The sequence below is a fragment of the Ictidomys tridecemlineatus genome, chromosome 8 (genome assembly GCF_052094955.1).
Source record: "Ictidomys tridecemlineatus isolate mIctTri1 chromosome 8, mIctTri1.hap1, whole genome shotgun sequence".
NCBI classification, from domain to species: Eukaryota; Metazoa; Chordata; class Mammalia; order Rodentia; family Sciuridae; genus Ictidomys; species Ictidomys tridecemlineatus.
Window position 1 is genome coordinate 106,178,869 of NC_135484.1, and position 21,320 is coordinate 106,200,188.

The 21,320-nt window shown below is 35.8% G+C and overlaps 1 protein-coding gene across 6 annotated transcripts in view; it reads right to left on the reverse strand.

Annotated features, from left to right (window-relative positions):
• Positions 1–21,320, reverse strand: part of Runx2 (RUNX family transcription factor 2) — a 228,915-nt gene that overhangs the window by 131,767 nt on the left and 75,828 nt on the right. For all 6 annotated transcript variants that reach the window (XM_078019941.1, XM_040282023.2, XM_078019943.1 and 3 more), the window contains one exon: positions 9,094–9,255. In XM_078019941.1, the coding sequence (XP_077876067.1) occupies positions 9,094–9,255 (162 nt within the window). The remainder of the gene's footprint in view (positions 1–9,093; positions 9,256–21,320) is intronic.

A 21,320-nucleotide genomic window follows, 5' to 3' on the forward strand; every position in this document is an offset into this window, starting at 1 on the left:
AAATTATCACCTGGATTAAATGAGATAAGCCTAACAAGGACAACTGGAAAGTATCATACACGGATTTTTAAAAAGTTAAAAAATGGGGAAAATGTAGCTTGACTGAGTGGACAAATATGAAAAAATAGTGCGATGTGGTCACCAAAAGAAAAACAGCCATTTTAGCCTACCCTAGCAAAGGCTAAAAATAAAGGAGGAGTTCGACTCTGGTACCAGGCATTAAGATGGACACTGACAAACTACAATGCACCTACAGACCACTGACCATGACAGTGAGGTGACATTAAACCACATCCCATAGAAAAGGTTCAAAACGGAACAGGAGTATATAAAAATTCCAACTTGAAGAAGGTAAGAGTTCATGAGAAAGAATAGTTGTCAAAACCAGAACTTTTGCTCTCTTTTAGAGGAATACCTTTGCCTTTGGTTTACAACTTAGTTAATATAATTTCTATCATTTCTCAGAAAACAACTTTGACACTTTATTACATGATAACTATAATTATTGTCAGATTCTAAATTAGAAATCAAAAACACTATTTGATCATTTGATTTCAAACTGGACCTAAAGTATGTCTTGGCATTATTACTAACTGTTAGCAACAAGTTCTGGAAACAGATGTAGTCTTGATATGTGTTCTAAATATGAAACACATTGCAAAAAGTCTTAGAGACTTTAAAAAATACATACTGCTTATATACACTCTTACTGCACTATTTCCTGTCCTTATCAGTAATAAAGTTTCCTTTGTTTTGCCCTTTCTTTGTTATTCCAGGTGAAAAATATCTTTTTTCTTCTTTTTCCCTTTCTTCTTCTACCTGCCCTTCTTCCTTTTTTTTCCTATCTTCTTTCTCACTAACACTTGTTTCATTGCACATTATCAAGCACCTACTATATGCCAAAAACTGTGCCAAGCTATAAGGATTCAAAGGCACTGTCCTTGAGAAGTTTACTTTCTATAGAAAGAAAACAGCACATAATCAAAATATTATACTAAAAGAAGATGTATACACATTAGAGGTGTGTCCAAAATATAGAGATGACACAGAGCAGATTCTAGATAAGAGAATGATTCACTAGGAGGAAAGTGGTAGCTGAAATGGGAATTCCTAAGAGGGAACAACAGGATCCTCCCTACCAATGCAGAGAAGTAGGCTGCATGGAAGTGGAAAGCAGCATATGGCATATTTCAGAAATGTCAGGCATCTGCAAGAGAAAAGGAGCACTCTTTAACCAAAGAGTCAAATATTCTTGAAGGTAGCTAAGTAATGGCATAAATGGATTGTTATCTTTAACTAGGTCTATTTTATACTTGAGTTGATATAAATGACTGCCTAAAGGTGAATGTTTAGAAATGTTATCTATGAGCAAAAATTAAGAAAAATATTTTTAATTAAAAAAACAGACTAAAGATACTAAAGATATGGAAAACCATTTGATAACAGTTTCTATGGCAGAGGAACTACTTCCTTAGGAAGAAATGCATAAAATATTTTCTAACAAGAAAGATCACTGACAAAGTACAAAAGGAATTAGGGAGATATCATTTCTAGGTGCAACGAGAACATCCTTATGTTTTTAAAACTACAACAGCATCCTTACAAAATAACACTATTAAATAGTAGAAAAAAAATGCTCCCTCCTCTTAAGCTATGAAAAGACATGGAGGAAACTTAAATATGTATTACTCAGTGAAAGAAGCCAGTCCGAAAAAGCTATATATTGTATGATTCCAACTATATGACATTCTCAAAAAGGCAAAACCAAAGAGACAGTAAAAATATCTGTAGCTGCTAATTTTTCTTAATTTTGCCCATTTCTAAACATTCCCCTTTAGGCAGTCATTTATATCAACTCTCCTTGGGAGGAGAGAAGAGAGGGCAAGATAAATAGGGGGTGTATAGGATAGGGAAACTATTCTGTATGATGTATAGTGGTGGATACGTGGTAGTATACATATTGTCAAAACCTACAGTATTGCATAACACTTTGAAGGAAGCCTAAGGTAAACTATAGACTTAATTTCCTAACAATGTATCAATATTGATTCATCAGTTGTAACAAATGCAAGATATAAGTAAAGGGGACAAAGTAGAACAGAAGATAATAGGAGAGATGTGGGAACTCTGTACTTTCTGCTCACTTTTTCTGTAAACCTAAAACTAGTCTAAAAAATATGTATTGATTTAAAAACACATGCATAATATCATTTTTCTACTCTTTTGAAACAAGTGATGCAATGCAGTTTTCCACTGGTATTCACTTGGTAAGGCAAATTTCCTTACTAAAAGTCCTAAGAACAAATGGACAGATGTCATATAGATGGGCAATTTTGAGTAATTAATTTATACAGGACCACTGAGACACAATAAATGAACTGATTTACCTTCAAATACCAAAGAATCTTTAGTGACATTGAAAATAAAACTCCGGTTTCCTAAGTTAAATTGCCTCAACCTTCTTCTCAGATACAGTGCACCAGAGAAACCATTGTATCATGAGAAAATTAATACTTTTGGTGAAATGAGGCTCACACTCCCAGGTTTACTTCTATGAAAAGGAGACTACAGCAAATCTTTCAATAAAATTTACAACCATGTGTTCACCATTCCTGCATAAGCATGATTCCTTTCATTACTAAATCTTTTCCCTATGTGTGGGTGGTTGTACATGTGTCAGAACTAAATCCTCACAACAACAACTGACAAGAACCACATATTAAACCAGAGTCAAACTATGTAGAGAGGTTTCATTCTGAGCTTTCATGCCTCAGTCTAGCTACAAATAACTGTAATTAGTCATATAATCAAACTTAAGTCAATTTTGTAAGCAGGGTCAACTACCTCCAACTGATCTAGCAGGAATAGAAACCACTTCTCTGGTCCTCAGCACAAGTAACTCAAAAGTTAGAGTAAACTGAGATCCAAGTTAGATTAAAACACATCTGCTCTTGTCAAAAGATAACCTATTTTTAGGGAAAGAAAGCATAATAAATTTTGACTTACAGAATGCAAAAAAAAAACCAATCAATCATGGTTGATAAAAATGGAGATGAATATTAAGCATTCCATTGTTAACACAGGGCTTTGCCTTTGTTTAGGGTCCATTAAATTTAATAACTTCCCCCTCTGTGGCTTTAAACAGAGAACTTCTTCAAAATAAGAGCAGCTCCTATTAAACTTAATTACTTGCCCGTGGCTGCTGTGGCAGAGGTATGTTTACCAAACAGGTGGCTCTTAATAAAGGAATGGGTCTGTAGTAAAAAGTAGATGTTTTATTATGGTTACTTTAACTTTCTGGTTTATTAGTATTAATTGCTGGAGTTTTCCTTTTAACCTTTCTTAAGGCGTTGTTCCCTCCTGTGCATTAGAGCTGCTATGTTAAATGAATGCTCACATATACTTGGCACATTACTGAAGCTGCTGGTTTCAAAAACTTGACTCAGGGGACTTGGTAAAGACTAGGTTATAAGGAACTTTTTTAAGTGAACAATATCAAACACCATGGGTTTGAAATTACATAAAACAATCCTCCTGACAGACCTCCAGTAACCAAATGCATTTTTCCACTGGCAATTTCTAGATTTCTAGTAGTGATAAAATAATTTCTTAGTTAACTTTACTTACTAGACTAATGACTATTCTTTGACCTTTGGAAAGAGAAGTTTGATAACTGAGAGTCAGAAAAAGGAATAATTCTTCAATAGTCCTGTGCAGTTAAGTGAATTTTTAAAAATATTTTGAATGAAGAAACTCAAGACTATCTGCTTAAATAGTATTTTAAAAAACTTTCAGAAATATTATAGTTCTTAAATTTGTTCTATGTTTTAAAAATCTCACAATTACGGAGAAAAATCTTCCATATAACATGTAGTGACTTTCCAGAGCAACTAAGGCAGCCAACATCTATGACCCTTCCCTATGCATTTCCGATGAATATCTCCAAAGTTTCTATGATTCCTCCAGAGAGCATCAGAGAAGTACACAATAACCAAGAGACAAATATGTATGTAAGTCCCTTCCACCTCCTGTGTGCCAAAGAGTGGGACAGTGTTGGGTCAATCAATGCTATTTCATTCAAGTGGGTGAAATGGGGAGGAGTTACGTATAGTAAAAAAAAAATCACGTAGGTTCTTCTTTAGGAAAATTATTAATAAGAGTTCATATCTGACCTTCAAGTCAATAACCAGACTCTATAAACAGTTGTGCCTCTTTTCATGATAGGATTATTACATAAATACAAATATACTTTGAAGGTCAGCAATTATTTTGTAATAACCTCTAGAAAAGTAATTATAATCTTGTGTCAAGCTTCACAAGTGCTTTGAACATCCAAACTGCCACGGATGATATCATTACAATTATAAAGACATTCAATAGTTAGGGTTGTGTACAATTTGCTGGTCCTTGCTTTGCCACACCATGCACTTTTAACAGACTCACTTAGAAATAACTTTGGTTACCTCTGTATAGTGAAATATTCTTTTAAGACCATATAAAATTGAGATGACATATAAAATCATTTGGGGGATAAAGAATGGTACTTAAATACAGCTTATTACATGATAAGACCATACTTATCATAGTAAGTGAGGGGGAGGAGGACCAAATCCCACAGGGCTGCTTCAGCACTATAATGTCATCAGACTGGTTTCTGATATGTAGTATTTGGTCTTTACAATTTAACTGAGTATAATCCAAACACATTACAGTAAAGTAGACCCTACTTGTCAATTTTGTGGCAATTACATATTGTTCAGTTATAAACCTATAATCTATAACTGTTATATATTTATTTTTTTCTGTGTGATGGGGTTCAGGGCATTGAACCCAGAGGCATTCTATAACTGAGCTACATCCCCAAACCTTTTAATTAAATTTTATTTTCAGAAGGGTTTCACCAAGTTGCTGGGGTTGGCTTCAAATTTGTAATCCTCCTACCTCAACCTCTCAAGTAACTGAGATTACAGCTATATGCCACTGAATTCAGCTCTATTATGATTCTTGTTACAATATTTAAGGTATATAAAATTAAGAAAATATTCCTGAGTCTTTATATTGTACCTCTGAACTTTAAAACATGTAGTATACATCTTTCTCTGCAGTTAAGTAGGGATTGTAGGTAATATACCTTTATCGTTTTATTTTATCTTTATTTCATTTATAATTTCTTTCCAAAAAGGATATGATGAAGGTTACAGGAATTAAATGATATAATATCATCATCATTATTATAATTCACTAAGTTCTAGCACTGTGACAAACTTGAAACAGTATTCTGAAGGAAGAATAATAATAAAGGAAATTGTAAAATTAGGTCCTCTAAAGATCTTTAAATAGATTAAGTCATGGTCTTTCTTTGACATGTTCTTTTAGGATGAAACACAATTTCTTTCTTCCTAAAAAGATCTTCCTACAGAATCTTTCTTTATTCCTCTAAGCCCTTGGAACAGAACATTATCATGCCTAGTCAAAGTAAATGTAACTCAACATATTCTGTTTTATGACATAATTAAATAGCTATTTTTTAATGTTTTATTTACCTTTTGGGAATAGCACCTAGTTGCTTTTAGCCCTTTAAATATTATTTTAAATCTACATAATAAAAATAGTAAATGTGTGGGTACTTTTTTTAATTCTGCCAAAATTTATTTAACTTTTTCCTATTTTAGGTTCTCTTCAATTATTCAATATTTTTAAATATGTCAGTTGAATTTATTATTGTATTACAATGTCTTTCCTTTTTATTGGTTCTTTTTAGTTATATGTAATATTAGAATTTATTTTGATATAATTATAAAAGTACAGAACATAATTTGCTCTAATTTAGTCCCCAGTACTTCTCCTTTCTTCTATTCCTCTCTCCCTGTTTCCTTCCCTCTAAATGTATTAAGTACTTCTATGCACTATGTACTGTGTTAAGTTCTTTCTGAATGCCATGAGAATATTAGCTCATTTAAATATTTAAATATTCCAAAGGATTTTATTTTCTATGTGTTCTGTGGTGATCCATTTTTTAAATCCCCTTTAAATGTTTAGAATTTTGTTTACTTGATTCATTTAGGCCAAGATTTGCCAACAAATTATGTATGGATATATAATTTTTAAAACATCAGCTACAATCTATTTGGCACATACTGTATGTCAGGTCTATCCTGAGTCCTTTATACCCTCACAATAATTGAGGAGATAGATATTTATCCCTATTTACAAATAATAGAATCAAGTTTCAGACAAGTAAGAAGCTTGCCTGATATTTATAAAAGCTATAATTCAAACTTGGATCTGTACCTCTAATCTTACTATGTATCTGAGAAACTGTATTCTTTCTCATCCAAAAATCATATAAGAACTAATTTCTGTTCATGAAAAGATGTAATGCTTTGGAAAGCATCTCAAAAAGGGATCACAGGACTGTTTAGGGATGTTGATGGAGGTTTATAGCTTAGCTGCCCATGTTATAGGGAAACAGCAGTTGTCCTAGGAGTTGTGTTAGTCCAGAGAGTTTTATTTACTAAGACATTGAAGCTCACACACACACACACACACACACACACACACACACACACACACACACTCATCATTATGAAGTCTCACTTGTAGAAGGCTCTATTGTCATGGCTCTTAAAGATGGGTTTAGATATTGAGGAGAATAATAATAAAATAGAAACTGTTTAACCTGGCCTCTAGAAATCTATGAGTCAGGCTCGACTCCAAAGAGGTTCTCAGGATGGTCCCAGTGAAGTAAAGAAGGTGCCCACTCCAGGCAGTGCTCCAGTGTGCAGGCACAACTCCACAGCCAAGAGCAAGGTCAGGTGAAGCAGGGTTCCTCCAGTTCCCTGACAGTCCAGGTCTAATTGTTTCTTCCTGTTTCCCTACATGCTGACAAGAGGGATTTTCTGTTCTCTGTATGTTTATACAGAACCTCCCACCTTGGCCCCATTTTACTTCTTTACCAATAACTCACAGAGATGCTTGTGAGGAGGAAAAAACTGGATTAAACTCACTTTTAAACCAGTTTAAGCAGGAGTTCATTTCTACATTTGGCCAAAGATCAATAAACAGCTGTATATAACTAACCAGTTATCCTACCACTTCTCTGTGGAACAGGAAGAGTTATGGTGTGTTTTATAGAAATTTTTAAGTAATTCTCAATAAACTGACTCAAAATAATCTGACTTGTTCTACACTAAACATGTAAATGATAAGCTGTGATGACTATCTGTTCAAGCAGCATCCTTTCAATGTTAATTCACATTACAAATACACTTCAGTAAGCAAATGCTATAGATAAGTGTCTCTATAACTATAACGATTCCCGGAGGTTTTTTCTTCTAGGAACTGCTACAGAAAAAAAAAAAAAGAGCAAAATCTGCTTCAGTTGCAGAGGGTTGGGCAGACAGAAGCCCAAAGAGACCTCTACACACAGTAAATCTGCACAAATTTTGGCCCTATGTAAAATAAAACAGATTCTTGGTATGAAATACTGAAGGAATGACCAGAACTAACTCAACACCCTCAAATTCTGGGACTTCACCCCCACACCAGCTTTTGTTATCCCCTTCTGTGCCTACTCCTCCTTTCCTGTGTTTTTAATTAACATCTGCCTAAAGGAGATAGAGATTCCAGTCAAGGGAGTTGATAACTAAAATTCTATACTCTGCACAATTCTCCTGTAAATACCATGTGATTCATAAAAATAGTAATAGCAATCATAAATGAAAAGTGGTAAACATGGTTTTCCAAAGACTCTTGCAGTTCTCCCTCCACCCCTGTTTGTTCCCTACTCACCCCCATGGAAGTCCATCTGCTGCAGAAAATGTGAAGGCACTAGGACCAGAGAGACCTTTCCTGCTATTTGCTTGAGAAACAAAGCTTTCCCTCCTCCCAAGGTGAAAGAAATAAAGGAGTCTGAACTAATCAAAACCTGCAAGCCTGCTGGTGGAGCTTCAGCTTGTCAGTGATGCAACTCAGCGGAGAGAGTAACGGCTTCGAGCTTTGCAGAAAATGAGAGAGGGAGAGAAACAGAGACAGAAACACAAAGAGAAAGAAAGAAAGGCATTAACCTGGCCAGGAGTCACTCAGGTGCTTGGGGCCCGAATGCTAAGAAGACAGTCTGGCAACATGGGATGCAGTATGTGTGTGTGCTTCTATGCATGTGTCTTTACTATTCTTACAGGGGACAGCATTGTAGTTCATAGGTCAGGGTGAATGAACAGATTGTTTTTCTTATTCAAAGGACTCAAATGATTGGCTGAAGGCCTTTAACTTTTCTTTACTTGTTAGCCTAAAGTCTTACTGACATTTTCTGGCTCCCTATGATGAATTTGCCAGGATAAGAAGGAAGCAGCCATGTTATTTTAGCACATGTATTTCCACCATAAGGCATAAATTTGTTGGGTACCTTTTAAATAGTGGATTTGTGGGTACTGAGGCTACCACATTAGAGTGACAGCAGTGTGCTGCATGCTTCCTGGAAAGGCTGCCTTGGTCTTGAGTGGGCCACTCATGGGCCACACATTGCCTTCTGGGACTCCTCCAGGCTTCATTGCTCTTCAAATGACTAGTTTCTGATAAGGATCCTAAGTTTCCAGGGGGTCTCTCTCTCTCTCTCTCTCTCTCTCTCTCTCTCTCTCTCTCTCTCTCTCTGTCTCTCGAAATTGGCTAGAATGGAATCCTGGCATTTATAAGTCTTTAGGAATAGTGGGCTATACCATCCATCTGTAATTTGGTTTACAGGCAGATGTTAGGAAAAGAAAGGAACACAAGCATAGGAAGGCATAAGACCCTCAGGAGAAGGCCCTAGTTGCAAGATAGTGCACCCCCCACTTCAACAGGATACTAACTGGGTGACATTAAACACGATCTTAAGAAAAGTGTGCCAGCTCTGGGGATTTTCAGTCTCTAAACTTAAAATGTTCAAATGTTTGATAATCCCATATTTCAAAAGTCCCAGTTGCTTATTGTCATTCCCTTGCTCACATGCCTCTAATAGAGAGTTACTGTGAGCACAACAGATAAAACAGGCTTGGTCCATCCCACTTCCCCAACCCCTGCACCGGGGTGGGTTTTCAGTTAAAGCTCAGTCTTTACCTGAAATACGCCTGGGCACATCGGTGATGGCAGGAAGCCCAGTACCCCGTGTGGAAGACAGCGGGGTGGTGGAGTGAATGGATGGGGACGTCATCTGGCTCAGGTAAGAGGGGTAAGACTGGTCATAGGACCACGGTGGGGAAGACTGTGCCTGCCTGGGGTCTGGGAAAAAGAAGAAGAAGAAGAAAAAAAAAAAAGCTTTAGTATATCAGACACTGAAGCCTTAGAAACAAGCAATCCAAATTTAGTAAGGGTAAAGCAGAAAAAAAAATGAGAACATACAAGAAATAACTCTTCCTTACAGCCTCACTCTTGAATGCCCTGAAGAGCACAAAGCTTTCTAGACTTCAAGTTCCACTGAAAGCAGTGACATGGATCATACACGAGGACTATATATAAATATTTCCATTTGGATAGTTTAATGTCATTTAGAAAACAATCTGCTCTGGTTATTTTTACAGAGTGAAATTTATTTTACTTATTTTCTGTGTTCTCTTGAATTCCTCCATTGATACATTTTTATTTTTTTAAGTTAGAATTTCATTTTTTGAAAAATTAACTTGGTTAAAGAACATATACTGTGTCCTTTACTATTACATATCCAGGTACTATTAGACATGCTTTTTGGTTTTAAAGTGCATGATTCCATGATTGCAGCACTGTCCAATCTCTTCCCAGGCAAGTCAATGGAATAGTACTTTCTAGCATAGAGATCAAGGACTGGGTAAGAGTTAGAGGTAGCAACATATAAAAGGAGTAGAAAAGAGGAAAGCAGGTTTAAGAATTCCTGCTAAATTAAACCAGAAAAATAACCTTTAAGAAAAAAAGCAAACTTAATTTCAAAGTCAACTACATTAAAAACCAAAAAGCTTCATCGCCATCCAGTTTTAAAGTTAAGCATATGAGTTTCTAACAGTAAGTGACTCAAAACAGGAGAACAGGGAAATGTTTTTAATCTGATTGAAAAGTGTTTTTAAAATGTCACATATCTGGAATGTGGCCTAGTATTACCTACAGTCACTATAATAATAAAAGTAATGGGCAGAAAACTAGTTAGGGTTAATTGCTTAGAATTAACAATGTCTTTTGATGCATCTCTATGGAGTTTCTTGGAGGTAAAAACTCAAGGCCAAATAAATTTATTAAAAGCCTTCAGTCTATATAAGAAAAAAAAAAGGTAAATTTTCTATATGTTCCCAACATAAGAAAGTGTGGACTATTTCAAACAGTTTTGCTTACTTGAAGACTAGGCGAAAAAAATCATAAGCAAGTTTCACTTATATGTTTTAAAAACCTAATAGACCAGCTATTTACAGGACAGCTTGGTATATCAGAAAATGCATGAACTTCAGAATGTTCAGAATTAGGGTCAGAATTAGTTCTGAGATGACTTCTTTCTGTATGACCTAAGTTAATTACTCAGTCTGAGCCTCCATCATCTAAAAACAAGGAGGAAGGATTACAATACCTACACATCACAGGGTGTAAGATTCACATGAGAAAACTATCATGATGAAGACTAAAATGGGAGATATTCAGTATGTATAAATTCTCTTTTTAAAAAACAGCTCTTAGGAACACAGTGCTAGTTCCATGTTTAAAACACAGCTGAACTGGAATGAATACATTTGGAATAGACTTAAAATTATCACCTATCACTCTTTGAAAATGAAAAGCTTAATTTTCAAAAACTATTAATGTATTTAAACAGTTAATTTAGGTTTATCTATAAAAATAAAAAGGAGTATATAATAAAACAAGGGTTTTCCCTGAGATGATTCCTCTCAAAGTCCCTCGGTGTTTCTATACAGTCAAAGCAACTGAGTTTCAGCTATTTCTTGTTTATTTGTTCAATTCAGAAACAATTTATTTAAAGACTGTCTAAATAGGACATACTTCCTTGAGTGGAAATAATTAACTACATCTGGATATTTATCTCATGCTAACATCAACAAAGAGAAAAATTGTATCCAATTAAATTTTAAGGAATATTTGCCTAAGTTTGAAATTTGAATAAAAAGTGCAGTAAATGGTCAACATAAACTTTTCCTTCAGAAATCTAAAAGATACTTGATTATTAAAAGTAATGAACTTCTGGGCTGGAGCCTAGCTCAGTGGCAAAATGCTTGTCTAGAATGCATGAGGCACAGGGTTCGATCCTCAGCACCATATAAAAATTAACCAATATAATAAAAGGCATTCCGTCCATCTACAACTACAAAAAAAAAAAAACTTAAAAAAAGTAATGAACTTCTGAGTTTTAAAACTTTCAACACTGAGGTTATATAGACTGTCAATATTTCAAATGTGAGTGACTGGTCCTTATTACATATCTGATATTGACATACTTCCTTGCCTTACCCTACAAATATAATTCACTATTCATGGAACTGGTAAACAGTCTTCAGATGGAAAAAGATTCATTCCTTACAGTTCAGGAAAGCAACCTCTGGCAAGCCTACTTTCAAGCAACATTTCCAATAGACAGAAATGACAAGAACCACATAGCTAAATGAAGTGGGCACAGGACTTTGAATTTGAGTTCTAATATAACTTCATCAGATAACACCCTAAACAAGTAGTTTAACCTGTATGTCCATTTCTCTATCATGAAATGGTGCTAGTAGTGGGATAGAAACCTTTGCCTAAAAATGGAGGAAAAAAATACAAGGAAATGTAAAGAATGACTAAAATGACTAAAGTTAGTTTAAACATGTCACAAAGTAATTAGGGTACTTAACTTAGATGTAAGAGACATTCTTGTGCAGAAAGGTAGCCCAGTACAGTGGGAAACAGGTGGGCTTATTTTTTTCAATTGTAGATGGATATGATGTCTTTATTTTATTTATTTATTTTTATGCAGTGCTGAGGATCAAATGCAGTTTCTCACATATGCTAGGCAAGCGCTCTACCACTGAGTCACTATCCCAGTCCCACAGATAGGCTTTTCTAATGAGAGAATCTGAGCTGGAGTCTCAGCTCTGCTACTAAAAATCTGACTTCACCTGGGTTATCCATCTTTATGAATCTACTGTTTCTCATCCAGAAATTAGGCAGTGTAATACAGCAACAAGAACACGGCAAAGTGGCTGAGCATACTGATTAGGCAGACAAACCTAGACTAGAATTATAGCTCTCTACTGTGCTGATCAAGTCACTTAAACGTCTGGGGCCCCAGTGTAAAATGAGAATAATGATATTTTTTGTGTTTTTTGAGCACTACATGAACTAGGTCACATCTGATAAAAGTATCTGGCACTCTTAGCACATATTAAGTAGATAAATAAATAGAAATGCTATCTGTAAAATGACTACAGTAATAACTACTGTTGTGATTGTTTGGAAAATCAGATGAGATAATAAATGCAAAAGCATTTTGATAACTGTAAAGTACTATATTAAAACTATTATTGTGCATTTTAGGAGCTCACATGGCCAAGGCTCAGCCATGTCACCTTGGGTTCTTGCTTAATTCTGCTGAGTTTTAATTTCCTCATCTGTAAAGTGAGGGTAATAGTACTATCTCAGTTGGATTCTCAGCAGAAAATCAAATAATATATAGTGAATGGCAAGTCATCACCATTATTCCAAAAGGCTAAAAAATCTGACTTAAGCTATCTGGGGTGCTGGGTTTATCTAGTGTTTTTCTTAAAGATTTCTAAGATCAGGTTCAGTATAATTAAGTATAAGGCCTTATGCATAATAGGTACTTAATAAACAGATATTGAATGAACCTCCACAGTGGCTTGAGTAATGGAATATTAAAACAAGGTTATAATTAGTCATTCTCTAATTTCCTCTTCAGCTATGAAACAGTTGTATCACTGAGGTTTTAGATTTTACATAATCTTCCTGGCTGCCAGAATATATACTTAGAATACTCTATTAAAAAATAGTTTTGCTTTTTTAGTGAAGACCTTTCCTGAAGATATCCCAGATTAGAAAAAATAACTTCTCAATATCCCTAAACAAGTGAAAAGCTCTTTGTTTTTGGACTCTCAAAGGACAGGCTATAGTCTAGCCAATCTCTTTCAAGGCCATTGTCCTAAGATTCTATGATAATAATAAAGAGAGAGAATTCCTAAAGAAAAATAAAATACAAAAACTACCCCCAAGGGATTCCCTAGCTCTGATACAAGTATGTTTAAAAGGGACAGAAACCTTAAAAAATACAAGGCAAGAATCTCCAAACACCCCATGCACTGTCTGATACCCTGAGAATGAGTCGTCATCAATCTCATCTACACGGTTTTTGGACTGCACAACTGGACAAATTATATAAACTATCTAAGCTTCAAGCATCCTCATCTGCAAAGTGAGAAGAAATAAGAATACCTCCTCCATAAAGTTTTTGTGAAGATTAAGTGAGATAATGTAATAAAGAGCTTAGCACATGAAAAGAACCAAATAAATGTTGACTACAATTAGAACCTCTACCTTCACTGAACCTGTATTTGCAATCAGCCCTTACCCTCTTCTTTTGGCAGAGGAAAATTTTCAGAGAGAGTCCTGAGGTTAGTAGGTTCATAATTTGAAAAATAAAATGGTGTTAGTCATGTAGATATCCCTTATGATCTTGTTTTATTAAATTATTTATTTATTCTAATTTGTTTTACATGATGGAGAATGCAATTAATTTCATATTCCCTCATGATCTTTTAACCTCAATCACATTCATTCTCAGTCTTGGTAGCTTCCCACAGAGAAATTCACATCTTTTTAGTGTATTTTCAAATACTGTACCCTTTGACTTTTTCAATCTTGTAGTAAAAAAAAAAAATTGCTATAAAATATTTTGACTTGCTAAGTGCTCAATCATTAAGAAAAATATAATCCTATCATAAATATATAATTACAGCATATTTGCTTTCTGTGAACAATTATTAATGCTTACAGTAGAGAAAAGTTACCTTAACCTGATCTCATGAAGAATTTCTGAACTCAGCTTCCTGAAGAAACCTGAGACTTCTGAGATTCATTCTTAACTTGGATGAGTCAGAGCAGGTGATAGTTGTTTTTTAGCCCTCAACAATCAATCCTAAAGTCACTAAGACTTTAGGGCCTTAGGAAGACATAGGGCCTTGCTATGAAACAACCTACAACTAATTAACCATGAATAAACATGAAACTGTCCTCATCTCACTTCAAGTTCCACAGAGCAAGTATAACCCATGCCCTTCCACAGCCAGAGGTACTTTGAATATATCTTTGTCTTTCTGAGTTTGCAGAAACTCAGAGGAAGTATCATGCGCTACAACTCACAGCATAAATAAGTACAGCCTTGATTTCTACATATCTGAGGTGTTGACGGTGGCCTTGAGGTTACATCCTGGGTGGCGTGCAATTAAGTGAAGGCATTTACCTATTTTCAGAAGATAACTCTATATAACTCTATATTTCATAGAGAATATCAAAAAATGAAAACTGTTGTTGAAATTTAAATATTCTTACATGATGATTTTAAAACTATAATTAATTCTTTTTACAATGGAAATTGTCACAAACCATATACATGTTATTTTTATCACTAGGTTACAGAAATTTAAAGTATCAACATGTTTTTATAAAGAGATGACAGCTTAAAAACATAACCCTCAGAGTTTATTTTTTATGTGCTTGGGAAATCTGAAATACTAAATATCACGAATGCATTTAAATATGACTTCACCTCCATTTCTCTGCAAACTTCAATCCTGCCACCTAAAATAGGGAGTTTTCAAGGGAAGTGGAAAAAAATTGAGAGACAAAATTAGGTCTTTCCTATATAATGGGCCTGCTGTATTTACAGGAAGGATGTGATTAATCAAAATGCCTAAATGAGAGAGAAGAGAGAGCACCAGAGAACCAAGTTGCTCCTAAAGACCATGAAGATGATGCACATATTTGACCATGAAGATGATGCACATGAGAAAATAGTCCCCAGTGCTGTGAAAGCAAGCTTAAACCTGCCACCAGGCATATGTGGCCAAGTCTTTATTGGACCCCTTATATCTGTAATTGCCTAACTCTAGAAGAAACTGTGGTTTCCTTTGTGAGAGTAGACCAAATCCAGCTATTAAGAGTCAGATTAAATTCTCCTCTCCTGTCTTAGGTAGAAGTCACCAAAAGCCAGCAAAGGGCACCAGTCATTTGACATAATGAATTCCTTCAGCATTTGTTTCAATTGAGGCAAAGTCTATCACAAGCATGTGTTTTTTTATTTTTTTTAAAGCTCCAGAGTTAGGAATGAACAGTGGAGCACCAGTATCAGAGTATTCCTTCTAGGGTAGTGTGCCTTCAGCTTAGACTTCTGGAGAGTGCTGGCATCTGCCATCTACTCTATAAAGCCCCCAAAACCTAACAATACAGACTAGAATGTACCCAGGTATGTTGGAGAACTCTAACTGGGAGAGGGGTGGCTCATATATCTCAAACTACCTTTCATCAGGCAAAAATGAAGACAACCACTGATGTAAACCTGGGACATAAAGAAATCAAACTGTCTTCTTTGAGCTGGACCAGCACTTTTGAAATTCAATCACTGGTACAGGGAAGAAGATAGGGTAGGTGCACACTTCCTAAAATGACATATAGAGTAATGGGCTCTAACAGTCTTTATACTTTCAAATAACTGGAAAACCAAATTTCATGTTTGCATCACTGAACTTTAAACACTTGAGGTCACAATAAAAAAGGAGGGAGTAGGGCAGATAGTTATGGGGAAAAAGGAACCACAGGAAAATGAACTGACTGCAGGAAGACTTGTAGAATTCCTTTCTGGTAGATTTCAGTCGGGGAAGCAGAGCAAGAAGAGAGCTTATAAAAGTCCAGTAATGGGTCCACATGTAAGCTCAGAGGTTGCTGTTAGCAAGTGTTTACCTCCCTTGGTAAACTCTTTGGTTAAATGTGTAGGTATGCAGAAAGGTCTGCTTTCCTAAGAAGCACTCATGAGGCACACCATGGACCTGGTGCTAAACTTCATGTAGGATGGGAGCAAACAAGTCAACAGGGGCAAACCCTGAGCTAGCATACAAAATGTTTCCTCCTGTTTGTGCTGCCAGTAGGCTTCTGGGTAAAATGACTCCTCAACAGCCAGAGGTTTCAGCCAAAGCTCAGTATGTCTACAGTGAACACCTGCTCTATTTGAGGAGTAGGGTACAATCAGAGATTCCCCCACATTCCCACCCCTTATCCTCCACTCAAATTGGGCTGTGTAAACCTCAAATATTTCTTGAAAAAAACTCGAGTATTTAAAACAAAGTATATAAAGCATCTTCTAGTTCAGAACTATGCCTCTTGATTACTACCAGGGTCAAATATGGTCAATAATCTTAACATAGAGAAGCAAATTTATCATTTTCTATGACCTTTTCTGTCATATTATTATCATTCATCATATAAATATTTCCATATTAATACATACAGAGATTCCTATTTCAAAACAATTTACACTGAATACTAAATGTTAAATTCTATGTCTTCTCTAAGAAACCTTCTAGCTAGACTGGATTTTTTTTTGAATGGCTCTCTCCAATCACTCCTGGTTTTCTTGACTAAAAGGAAATATGGTTTTAAAACAAATAGCCTCTTCAAGCATAGAAAGAGTACAGACTGGAGATTTGGGTACTACCTATGCAGTTGTGGACCAATAAATTACCTTCTCTGAGTCTCACTGTTTTGACCTATAAAATAAGAATAGATGAGTTATCTCTAAAAATGTTTTCCAGCTATAAAAATGATATGATTCTAACTCTGATTCAGAAAATCAAGCTCCCTAAACTCAGTTCTTTATGGAGACAGCAGTTTTAACAGAAACTACTGAATTCAGCAGATCTGGGGTGGCTGATAGGAGCTGATAATCTTCTTATGGAGCATTTGGCTCATATCAGCAAAGCCCCCTAACTGCCTTCTTGTCTCCACCAAGAGCCTTCTCAAACTGACTAAGGTGGTTACCAGAATCATTCGGCAGGAGACCAAACCAATTGATTCAGAGTTTTAAGTTGAAATTTGAGGAAAAAAAGCAATAAGCTGTTTGAATAAAACTGGGTGCTATTTAGAGAACAAAAGCATAACAACAAGTTTACAATGAAAACAATGGAAGAAAAAAGATTTAGTAAATGTAGGAGACAAAAGCAGGGGAGAGAATGAGAAATGATTAACAAAAGACAGCAGAAGGAAGTTGCATTGTTAGGACAAGGTAATAAGAAATGCCTCTGGAATATCACCAACTTTTGGCTAAATTGGACTCACAACTGACCCACAGAAATGGGGGTGCTTTTCTTATTTAAAAGAAAAAACCTGAGATAAGAAGCAGGAGGAACTACTACATGTCACACCTAAGCCTTGGCATATCCTAAACCTCAATGATTAAGCCAGGAGAAGGAGAAGAATAAGATACAAATGGGTAGTACCAGAAGTTGAAATGTAACTGGGATGTGATTTCTGGCCAAGTGGCGTGACCTTTAATTCAAATCACAACATCAAAGTAGTTGTAGTACCACAAGAATGGGAAGTTATACTCCATGTATGTATGATATATCAAAATGCATTCTACTATCATGTATAACTAAAAAGAATAAATTTTAAAAATCATCCCTTAAAAAAAAGTGGTTGTAGTAAACTCAGGTTTGAATCAGTTGGTGTCAACATCCAGGGGGTCAGATACAGCAGCCTGTGAATTACCAAAGTTTCTCAATCATGGATGAGGATATCTATGGCTCTAAAATTGTCTTCCAGTCATTCATTCTTGCATTTAAAAAATATTTATTGAGTGTCCACTCAAATACTGAGCTAGGCAGTAGGGATATTAATAGTGAGTAAAATAGACCTAATTCCTGCTCTCATTGAGTTTACAGTTAGATAGGAGAGACTGATATTGATCAAACAATCATATAACTGTGATAAGTGCTAAAAAGGAGATATCCATGGCACTATAAGAACTCTAACTTCACCTGGGCATCAGAGAAGTCTTCTCTAAGGTGATGACTAAGCCAAGACCTGAACAGCAAGCAGAAGTCCAGAAATGACTAGGGAATATGAAGAGGACTTCAGGCCAACAGAACAGAATGTATCCAGTTCCTGAGAAGGAGGCAATATGGCAACTTTTTTTTTTTTTTTTGAGGACTTGATAGGAAGCCAGTGGATTTGCAGAGAACTGACAAAAGCTTCAAAATAGTGTGAGATGAAGATGCAGAGCAGCAGAGCAGAGGGGGGGGGAGCCAGGTTATGCAGAACCTGCTGGGCTAGGCTACAAGTTTTGGTTTTTATCCTAAGTACAACAGAAGGTCAACTTAAGTTGTTTTTATTATGAGGTGACATAATCAGATATGCATTTTTTAAAAATTTCCTCTGAGTATCTTAACAGAAACAGGTAGGAAGTTCAGACTCAGATCAGACATCCAGGGATGTATGGGGAAAACAGCAGCTGAAATAGGTGACCAGAGGCTGCACTCAAGAAATTCAGAAGCAGATTTAGGGCATTTAGTGGCCTCCACACATCATCTGACTATGGGGATGAGGCTCCTGAGAGATTCAGTCTCCAGGCTGAATTAAGATTGGCTCTTGGATGGGCAAGGTGACCTGGGGGTAATAGGCCTTAAGCATTTTGATTGGCTCTACCTCATATGTTCTGACTCAAGGTTAAAGAATGGCCACCTATACTTTTTTAACAATCTCCCCAGGTGAGGCTAATATATGCCAAAGTTTGAGAACAATGGGCATAATTTTTATTCATGACAGTTAGAAAGGAAAATTACCCAACACTATTTTGATTTAATCATCCCTATCAAGAAGAATGATCTTCAAATAGAAAGAGCAAAACAAACATGCTTAAGAGGAAATTAAGGTCCAAGAGAAGTGAGGAAATAAGGAAGAACAACTTGCTGCTTTAAATGAATTCAAGCCTCTGCTCCAAAATGAATTATGTCCCAAGAATTTATGGCAACTAATAGGTGGTAAAGGCCTTCTACTTGACAGAGCAGGATCTAAAAAGTTCTTCCTTATAAGTAAAATATGTCTCCCTAAAATTCTACTCACTACTAATCTTAGTTTTGATCTCTGGATTTACTATTCCATGTTCATGTGATAGTTGGTAAATGACTTCAAAGTTGACTACACAATATTCAGTAGGTTTTATATTCCCTTACTCCACTTACCTTATTCTTCAATGTCTTTGCTATTGGTAAATGTTTCAACTGTTTTTCTGGAGCCACTGTTGGTGTTAACTTGCTTGCAGTCCACTAAAAACATAAGTCATTTTCAAAAGCCTATGTACAAAGAACTCTTCACACTTGTTCACCACTTTAACTCAGAAAGCAAAAAGACTTCACTAAAAACCTGTTTTCTAAGATGACTAGGGCAATAGATTAGAAGAAAACTCACCTGCCTATTATGTAACTGAACCTCAGCAAAGAAAATGCCTTATCTCTAATGTGATTTATTGGTAATTAGAAAGCCTACCAGAAAGTGTGTTAATACAGATCATGGCCAGCTTAGAAACAGGTATACAGTAGCACTATAGTCCCATATCTGTCCAGCTTCTTCACCAAAGTCTTAAAGAATTAGAAGCAACCTTTCTTAGCTTCAAAATAAGACAAAACTGTGAACCAACATAATGAATAAAGAATCAGAAGTATAAAAATAATCCTGTAAGATGGAAAGAGGAAACCAGATACAATGATTCATTTGGTCAACTGCAAGACAGAATAGGAGAAGCCTATCCCTTGGACTGCAAGCCACAGTGTGAAGGAATCACAAAAGGTGAACATAACCTTAGGATACTTTAATGGAATATCAGTAAACCCCTACTGACCTTATCAGACATAGCTTGAGGTGAGTATTTTTTAAGAACTGGCATAAGACTGAAGCCCTGGTGAAGTCAGAACAGGGTGTGGGAATTTCCTCTGTCATGTGAAGATGAAGGAATAGTCAAGAATTCCCACCTTCCCTCAACCTTTTTAAATCATACTCCTACTTCCCACTTGAAGTGAACTCATATTTCCTCCTAACCCAACTGCAGTTCAACACCCAAGTTCACAACATAGGTTAATTCCTCTTGAGAAGCCTTCTTTACCACACTCTATCTCCTGCTAACTGGCTCAGCATCATCCTGTTTCCCTAACTTATACTATGTCCTCCTTGGAGTCCTAGGAGAAGATGTCATCACACTGAGGACCTATCACACACAGCCTGCTCCTGTTCACAAACTGCCACCACTGCAGGAGATGATCACACATCCCACTGCTTGTCCCTTCCAATTACCTAAAAACTTGCCATTTCTCTTCATTCTTTCCCCTACACCTTTCACTGTCTTCCCCACCTAAAAATATCTTGTCAGATTTCACCTTCCAGAGACACACATTTACAATTTTATTTCTGCAGGTTTCAGAAATCTAGAGCCTCAGTTTTCTTATTCGGTAAATAGGGTTCACAATACTCACTCTCCGGTTAAATCTGTCTTCTCAGTACTATTAAAAACATATTGTTTTTAAACCACTGAAAAGCAAGTCCTTATCACAATAAACAAAGCCCTAAAAATAATCTGAGAGTCAAAACTGGGAGTAGTGTCACACAATTTTATTCCCAGAATGCTTTTCCATATATTAAAATGAATAAATGAAATAAAAATACTTTTTTAGTCTAAAAAAGTCTAAATATATTATTGTTTCTATTAATCCTTGTTAGGCAATGTATCTCTACAGTGTGAAGCCCTGGATACCTAACCATGATTAAACATTGAGATATACCACCATAGCATCCCTCATACCAAAGTGCAGGCCTGACTTGCCCCTCTCCTGAGCTACCCCTTATAGTTGATTCCTTCAAAGGTACTCCTGATCCTCTTTTCCACAGTCCATCGCAAAAGGTAAAAGGAATGAAAAGGGTTCCTAGGCAAATAGTAAAGGGGAAAGGTAAGCATACATGTATGTAAACACATATACACACACAGATGTGTACTAAACTAAAACCAAACATAAAACTATAAAGAGAAAGATGATGCTTTGGGAAAAAATGGGAGAATGAGACCAAGATTTCCTCAGGGCAGAAACCTAAAGGTGGACTACAAATGAAACAGTCTTCAGGAAGAGAAAAATAAAATGAAGCATTATACAGGAAATGCATGGACTCTTCTTATCACAACTATATATTAACTATGTGTTTTCAATTCCAAATTACATTTGTGGAACAAGAAATTAATTTTCTCTGAGCATCATTTCTAAAATCATGATAAAGCCAGAGTATCTTTAGAT